The sequence below is a fragment of the Arachis duranensis genome, chromosome 6 (genome assembly GCF_000817695.3).
Source record: "Arachis duranensis cultivar V14167 chromosome 6, aradu.V14167.gnm2.J7QH, whole genome shotgun sequence".
NCBI classification, from domain to species: domain Eukaryota; kingdom Viridiplantae; phylum Streptophyta; class Magnoliopsida; order Fabales; family Fabaceae; genus Arachis; species Arachis duranensis.
The window spans coordinates 13,259,717-13,268,338 of record NC_029777.3 but is presented as its reverse complement, the minus strand read 5'-3'; the positions used below and the strand labels follow the sequence as shown (position 1 = coordinate 13,268,338).

The 8,622-nt window shown below is 37.9% G+C and overlaps 2 protein-coding genes across 3 annotated transcripts in view; one reads left to right on the top strand and one right to left on the bottom strand.

The window, feature by feature from the left end:
- Positions 1-6: 6 nt before the first annotated feature.
- LOC107492834 (isoamylase 2, chloroplastic) lies at positions 7-3,062 on the top strand. Its single transcript, XM_052263475.1, has one exon. The coding sequence runs from the start codon at positions 242-244 to the stop codon at positions 2,861-2,863; it is 2,622 nt and encodes an 873-aa protein (XP_052119435.1). The 5' UTR covers positions 7-241; the 3' UTR covers positions 2,864-3,062.
- Positions 3,063-3,985: 923 nt separating this feature from the next.
- The window catches only part of LOC107492739 (mediator of RNA polymerase II transcription subunit 33A-like), a 9,875-nt gene continuing 5,238 nt past the window's right edge, over positions 3,986-8,622 (bottom strand). For both annotated transcript variants that reach the window (XM_021126572.2, XM_021126573.2), the window contains 5 exons: positions 7,399-7,513; positions 7,110-7,259; positions 6,250-6,916; positions 5,759-5,965; positions 3,986-5,208 (listed from right to left, as the gene is read on the bottom strand). In XM_021126572.2, coding sequence (XP_020982231.2) covers positions 4,073-5,208; positions 5,759-5,965; positions 6,250-6,916; positions 7,110-7,259; positions 7,399-7,513 — 2,275 coding nt within the window. In that variant the 3' untranslated portion in view covers positions 3,986-4,072. The remainder of the gene's footprint in view (positions 5,209-5,758; positions 5,966-6,249; positions 6,917-7,109; positions 7,260-7,398; positions 7,514-8,622) is intronic.

Below are 8,622 nucleotides of genomic sequence, written 5' to 3'. Positions count from 1 at the left end.
TGTTAACAAAACCACACACATACCATCCCTTTCTCATCTTCTCCATTATTTATTCTTTGCTCTCTCTTCAATCATTTCAATCATTATCTCATAAAATGTAAGTTTCAATCTCTTACTCTAATCTCTTACTCAATCAATATATATAGTTATTTTATTCGCTCGCTCACTCACTCACTCACTCACTCACTCACTCTACACTGTTAACTGCAACTGCAAACACATAGCACCAGGAACTGCTTCTATGGCGAATCTGGTGCATTCATTCACACTGATTCCTTGCAACCCATATAAATACCGAACCAAAGTTTCATTCTTTCACAAATCCTTTAACCAGACAAAGGACCAATTCGTTATTCGAGGGTTGCAAAGCCCCATTCAACCTTTTTCACATAATTTCACCTCAAAATTGGGTGCCACGTCAAGGTTATCCGTTGAGCATAAACTGAATGCCGTAGCTTCCGAATCTGAGGATCTGAAGAGGGCGTTGAGCTATTTGTTCAGGACAGAGATTGGTGGCGGTTTGGTTAGAGTTTATGTCACAAAGAGTAATAACGACCTTAGGTATTCTGTTTTGATTGAGGTTTCTTCGTTGGATTTAAGGGTTAGTGGCCAAGGTGAAAAGAGGCTTGTGTTGTGTTGGGGTGGGTATAGAGACGATTCGTCGTGTTTTGTGGAGTTGGATTCGAAGAATTCGGGTGGGGATGCTGGGGCGGGGATGAATCTAAGCCAGTTTAAGCAGAATTCTGCTGAGAAGTTTGTGGTTGAGTTGGATTTTGATGCTAAGCAAGTTCCATTGTACTTGTCATTTTATTTTAAGTCTCTGTTAGGTGATGATGAGACGAGTGGAGTGGAGATCAGAAGCCATAGGAGAACAAATTTTTGTGTTCCTGTCGGTTCTCTTCCGGGACACCCAGCTCCTCTAGGTCTGTCTTTTAGTCCTGATGGTTCTATGAACTTTGCCCTTTTCTCAAGGCATGCAGAGGGTGTTGTTTTGTGTTTGTATGATGAAACTGGTGTGGAGAAACCTGCCTTGGAGCTTGATCTGGATCCTTATGTCAATCGATCAGGTGATGTTTGGCATGTCGCATTTGAGAGTGCCTGGACTTTTGTGAGCTATGGTTATCGCTGCAGGGGGGATCTTGTGGGGAGAGACAAGGATGATGATGATGCCATGCGTGTTCTCTTGGACCCTTATGCTAAGATCATTGGGAATTTTTTTCCTGATGGTCATGGATTAGTGAGGAATCTTGGATGGTTGGGGAACGAGCCTGCTTTCGACTGGGGTGATGATTACCGTCCGAATTTGTCCATGGAAAAGCTAGTGGTCTATAGGTTGAATGTCAAGTGCTTTACGCAGCACGTGTCCAGTCAACTTCCTAGTAATTTAGCCGGGACCTTTTCTGGTTTGGCTAACAAGGTGAAGTATCTCAAAGATCTGGGTGTGAATGCCATTTTGCTGGAGCCAGTTCTCACATTTGATGAGAATAAAGGACCATATTTTCCTTGTCACTTTTTCTCTTTAATGCACATATATGGGCCATCTGGTGGTCCTGTGTCCACTATCAATTCTATGAAGGAGATGGTTAAAACTATGCATGCCAATGGTATAGAAGTTCTTATGGAAGTTGTGTTTGCCCATACTGCTGAGGCTGGTGCTCTGCAAGGAATCGATGACTTATCGTACTATTTTCTAAATGGAGTCGATGATCTGGATACACAGGGTGCTTTGAAATGTAACTATCCTATAGTGCAAAGTTTGATTCTGGATAGCCTTCGTCATTGGGTGACTGAGTTTCACATTGATGGCTTCTCTTTCATAAATGCTTCTAATCTGTTGAGGGGTTCTCATGGAGAATACTTGTCTCGACCTCCATTGGTTGAAGCAATCGCTTTTGATCCAGTACTCTGGAAGACTAAAATCATTGCAGATACCTGGGATCCCCATAGTATGGTAGCAAAGGGAACCCACTTTCCCCATTGGATGAGATGGGCTGAAATAAATACAAAATTTTGTCATGATGTGAGAAATTTTTTGAGGGGTAAAAGTCTTATCAGTGACCTCGCAACAAGACTTTGTGGGAGTGGAGACATGTTTTCTGATGGACGAGGCCCGGCATTTGCTTTCAATTACGTTGCCAGGAATTTTGGACTTTCTCTTTTGGACTTGGTCAGCTTTAGTAGTGGTGAACTAGGTGCAGAGTTGAGTTGGAATTGTGGAGAAGAAGGACCTACTAACAACTACGTTGTGCTTGAAAGACGACTCAAACAAATCCGTAATTTCCTCTTCATCTTGTTTGTGTCCTTAGGAGTACCTGTTCTGAACATGGGAGATGAGTGTGGTCAGTCTTTTGATGGTTCTCCTGCATACAGTGACTTTAAACCTTTCAATTGGAGTGCCTTGCAAACAGGTTTTAGCAAACAAACAACACAATTTGTTTCCTTTTTAAGTTCACTGAGAAAGAGGCGGAGTGATCTTCTTCAAAGTAGCAGCTTTTTAAAGGAAGAAAACATAGAATGGTACGGAAGAAACCAGGATCCACCACAATGGGAAGACCCAACCTGCAAGTTCCTTGCCATGCTTTTGAAGGCAGAAAAAACAGAGCTCCCAGAAAACCCTTTACCTACTGACATATCAGGGGACTTATTTCTTGCTTTCAATGCAGCTGATAATTCAGAAACCTTAGTTCTGCCCGTGCCCCCGGAAGGGATGTCGTGGTACCGTTTAGTCGATACGTCTCTTCCGTTTCCTGGTTTTTTCTTAACCAATGGTGAACTTGTCCCTGAGCAGACAGCAGGATTGTTTACTTACCTAATGAGGTCTCACAGCTGCACTTTATTTGAGACAAGCAATAAGAGAAGCTAAAGTGCACTCATCAGCCCAATACATCCCTTAATCCTTTCCATTATATATTACATGAAAAATGGGGTTTCAATTATAGATTTATAGAATAATGATTTGAGATATATATGTTATGATGTTTGGTGAGGAATATGTAATAGGATATGCTTGCTGGAAACCCGTGTAAAATAGTGAATGTTTTCAGAAAATTGTTTCCCGAAAACTATAATTATCTTATGGTGGTGGTGGTATTGTTTTCAAATGTGTAAAATATGAAGAGTTTACCAAATTACATTTTGTTAGGTATCTCTTCATTGAGTGACAACAATATGTAGATAATTTAGGACCATGTTAAGAGATATACTGTGTATCATTGATGGCCAAGCACGAGAAAATTTTATAAATTGGTGACTTGAATCACACTTTCATTCAAGTTCAAAAGAAAAAAAAAGAAAAAAAATTTCACTCTTCCATTCTCATTCAAATTTCGTTGCAAATGGCCGCTGAATTTGTTTGTCTACCTGAATGCAAACATTCGACGTGATTATGATAGAGTCTCTTTTGAATGTAATTTCGTTCACTGATGAAATTTCATCGAGTTAAATTTTTGACCGAGATAAAGAATATTGTATTGATGAATAACAGAGTACCCGGATCAAGAAGATAGAAAAACATGGGGTACAACCATATAAGTTTCTAATAGCAGCAGATGACTGAAAAATTAGTTTAACCGTCGTATAAAATGTATGGCCCAAGTCAAGAACAAAAACGCTATGCATCTTAGAGTAGAAAAATTACAATATTCGAAGGAATGTCAAGAATAACACCATCAAATCTGATAATGTGAATTCTGAAATACCATTTTGCATGCAAACAGGTTGGGGCTTCATCTAACATTCTACAACATATGAGACATGATATGAATATGATTTTATTTTAGCAAAACCCAATTTTATTTGAATTTTTATTTTGATTTATTACTTTTTTTAAAAAAATTAGTCTTTCTTATGTTGATTATTTTTTAAAAAGTACTTTTTCCATTATATAATTATGAACAATTTCTTTAAAAAATACGATATTTTTATTAAAAAATGCAAAATGTTCCTTTTTTTTTAAACAAAATTCTACTGACTAAAAGCATGCAAGGACAGTAACCTAAGTAACACTAACATCCAAATTTGTTAACAAATCAATGAATATCTATGCCACAGTACAACACAGCTCTGAAGAGATTTAAAATCTATGTTGAAATGCAACAATCATTTCAGCTGCTGCACCCATGGCGCCAATCCCTCCTTTCTCCAAAAGCCTAAGAGCCAACTCATGCTCATTCATCTGTATTAATCCCTTGCTTAGTCTCTTCAATATATCGACATTGATTTCGCTGACCCACAATGGAGTGCAACTCACAATCAGGCTCAGAAATCCTGACACATAGGCTCGCCAAGTAGCATCCTGACAACGCAGTGGTATATTCTTCTGAAGGACACTTGCAATGAATTCAAAATGCAGCCCCATAACCTTTCCTCTTTGTCTTGATAGAAGTGAATGGTCAATACCCCAGGCAAATGCCCCACTGAGCATGACAAAAAGTGCTAATGCATAACCTCTAAGCATAGCAACCAAGGCACTGGATTCTTCACCATCCAGCTCCAACATACTAGAAGAAAAGAACCATTTAGGAATAGTCTCTTTTATGAAATATTGAACCAACTTTATTCCACCCGATATCCAAACCAATGAAGCTGCCAGTAGAGCAGCATGCTTGACCCGTGCCTTGGATCTAGCAAGAGAAACCTGTCCATGTGTCGTTCCATACTTGATTTTCTTCTGCTTCTTACCATCCCCCTTGAGTAACTGATTACTTACTATATCTCTCACTGTTTGCATTAGAATAGAGACAATTTCTTCAGACAAGTACCTGGTATCTCCAATATACTGGTACACTTTCAAGCAAATAGTTCCTGGAGCAATCGGAGAGACCCCGTCAGATGTTTTGGAATTGACACCAACGCCATAACCATGACCAAGGAGAGCACCAACACCACCATTATTATGTAAACAGGCAGAGCCAAGCCCAAGTGTGGATTTGAAGCAACTTCTTAGTAGTTGAACTACAGCATCCTTGTTGCAGTGGAAGACTGTTCTGGAAGCAGAGAGCACAAGGTAATCACTCCAACGCTTCACTTTCTGGACCCACAAAGAAGCTACAATGGGCATGCACGGCCAGGGGCAACTAGAAGCAAGAGCAATCATAACTGGGCCAATCAGGCTAAGGAACCGCCCAGTGTCTTTGTCAAGTTTATATGTTAATGTGAGGCTTACAAAAGCTGCCAAAGGCAAAGGCAATGTAGCTTGAAAGTCCCCATCTGCTTGCAAGGAATCCAAAATAAACAACATAATGACTAAATGAAACTTTGATCTCCACATTTAATAAGATTAAGAAACAAACAAGTCCACCACAAAAATAAATACTGGGATGACAAAAACATATATGGTTCACACTGCTACCTCTTTTGTATGTTCATAATAGCTGCTTGATTTAAGTCATTCACGAATAATGTCAAAGACAAACTCTTCTAAAGGCTACTGTCTACTGATTTTTATAACAACAGTGTCAATTACAAACTCTCCTACAAATAACTTAAGCTGTTAAGGTTATAAATGGGTTTTGGACTCATGAAAGAAACTTTGGACTTCAAGTATATAGGTGTATGAGTATTACAAAGGAATTTAATCCATTAAATTTTAACTCTTAGTTTTACCCCATACTAATCTTAACTAATAATGACTAATGTTAAGGCCAACCCTATCGTATCCTAAAATATCAACATTGTATGTAAAGAAAGTGTCAAGGATAATGTCAAAAATAAAAATTTTGCTGTGGGCGTGAATTGAGTAAACAATAAGATGAATTACCTACAGCAAGGCTTGGAACATCAACACCTGTGGTGGCTAAAATTTTCTTTATCTGCTGCTCAACAAGGGATAAATTTGCAGCAGGGCTAGGCCAATCAGTTCCATTCATAAAACCTGGCTTCCATATTCCGCGTCTAACTTCAGCTGATAAATAGCTTGCAATTGTAACCAAAGATGCTGGCAGAAAATCAGCCAGATCTTTGAGGCCTGGGATAAGAAGCACATTGAAATAAATTACACAGTAAACAACATAAGAAGAAAATTCTAATACTCAGGATTACCAATGCAGCATTAAGTTCAAAACACAGGAATTCATTATCAAGATATAAGCAATTGAAAAATTATTCTAGGGCACCTTTTAGATGCAGCATGTACTGGTTCCTCAAGCAGCATGAGGTGTTCTAGGAACAACTTTTGACTATTTGAATTCTACTCAGTATTTACCTAATAAATGTTAAAGCTTACTAAGGTATATAAAAGACTAGGCAAACCTGTAGCTAGTTGACGTGTAGAAAGTCTTCCATGAGCACAAGCCGTCAAAGCAGCATCCAGCACAAACGGAATGGCCTCAAGTATATCCCACGCAGGTACCTTTAGTTTCATGATAGCTTCATTCAGTGCAGACCCAGGTGAACCGCTGCTTCCTGAATTGCTACATGCCAAAGGTTCATCACAACTATTTATCTTCCTAAATAACGTGCATAGTAGAACATCAACAATCTGATGCACAGGCCCTCCAGGGACAAGACCAGACGGGATTGAAACAATGCATTCCTGATGTTGTTGATACCAGAAGTTGAATTTTGGAAAGGAATCCAAAAATACTGGTTCAGTAGGAAAGGTTATATATTTTGAAAATCTTTTGCGCGTTATTTGATCCTTTGCTGATCTTCCAAAAGATGCCAATAGAAAGTTTCGAACCAATAAAAGGGAATCAGGACAAAATAGTGACCCAAGTGGTGGAGTAGCAGAATCCCTCCGCACATGTTCAATAGATGGAACATCAAACCGCCAGAACCTCAGCAAAAGAGTGAATGCATTTGAGAACACCTCATGAAAAGAGAGTTCTTCTCCAGTTGAAAGAGTTTGTGAGACATCGGGAACACATGATCCAAAAACCTCACATATTCGCATTAACCCTGCTGCAAGTAATGGAACCTGAGTAAATAGAAATATCAGCAAGCATCAGCAAGCACAGTATATGTCAGCATCTGCTTGTATATATAACTGATTTGATGATTGAAACTTCTCAGATAGGAAAACCAAATGCCATATATATACTTATACTATAAAAAAGAGTAGTTATAATTACATGTCTAAGCCAGAATACAATTGTTAGAAATTAACATACCAAACCATGAAGAGAGAAAATATGAACACAATCTAGTGATGAAATTCCAATAAGAAGAACATTGAGAAATTGAGCTTGGCTGATCAAATGGCTTTCAGTTGGAGGAACCAGAGGTGAGAGCAAACTTGTCATAAAAAGAATGGTGTGCTCCTGCAATAAAGATAATCATAGTAAAAAACTAAAATAAAAAGAAGGATCAACAGACACAACAAACTAAACAACTAGGAAAGAGAAAACTACTAATTTCTATGGTAGAATCAAAGAACTAACTGGAATAATTTAGCTCTACCTGTACATTCCATCCTCGTACTAAAGATGCCCCACAGAGGATAGTGGCAGCAGATATCTTCTCTTCGTCTGAACCATTGGTTGCAATTTCATATATTTTCTCAATCTCTGCTAAGCTTCCATCAAATCCATGAGCTTAAAAATTCAGTTGTGTTACCTCTGGTAAATTTACAAAAGAAGCATCTAATATTCTTGGCTTAAAAAAAGATAGGTGTGTTTGTAGTATTGATACTAGGCAACACAATTGTTACTCCTTAGAGAGAGAGAGATTCATTAAAATAATAGATATTTCCATTGATGTAAATCACAAACAACCAATTTTCAATGCTTTCTATGCCCTGTTTAGAATATATAAACCATTCTAGATAATTTCTTGTGTCAGTAGTCAATACATGCTATTTCTAAGTTCTTTTCTAGAAGTATCAGCTGAGAATGAGATTTTATGAAAATTTTAATTCTATCTAAAATTCTGAATACTACTCTTGTTTGAATTTTGTATTTATCTAAAAAATTGAAGTCTGGGTGAACACGAAAGGCACATGTGTCGGACAGGACAAGTGTTGTCCAATATGCAAACACAACAAATCAACAAAGTATCCATATCCGTAACGATCGTTCCATATTACTAGAATACATTCTTCTCCCCATATTAGTTGTATACCATGTGTGAAAAAAAGTGCAATGCAATGTGGTTCTGGCTCACACAAGATGTTCCAAAAACTCATCACAGTAAAGAGGGGTGGGGATATTTTGTCTGGACAATATCCAGAGATAAAAAGGGACGGTCGACAAGGAATTAAAAATGTTCGGAGCTCAGACAAAAATAAATAATGAAATGCAAAAGGGGTAGCTTCAGAGAAGATATTCTTTCAAGAAAACAACATTTAATTTTGCAATAACAACCTTTTAGAAAATCCTTGCATATTAGGATTATAAGAAAGTCAGTCAGTTCTTGCATCCTAACCCATTAAAGTGCATTAGAGAATAAAGTTACAAATAGAAATGCTGAAACTATCATAATACTAAACTACTAAAGTGTGAACAAGGTCTAGGTCAGTAGCATGAATGGAAGAAAACAAGGAAAAAGAAAGATACTATGAAATGCATAAAGGAGTATCCAAAAGTTCCTGACAAACAATTTAAGGTGGGACAGACAACTTGGATCAGGAAGTGCAGTCAGATATTAGACCACAAGATAAAAAAAAAAATTGAATGAAAAGAAAAT

Excerpts from the sequence above, each read along its gene's own strand:
- LOC107492834 (XM_052263475.1), top strand. The coding sequence starts at position 242 with ATGGCGAATCTGGTGCATTCATTCACACTGATTCCTTGCAACCCATAT.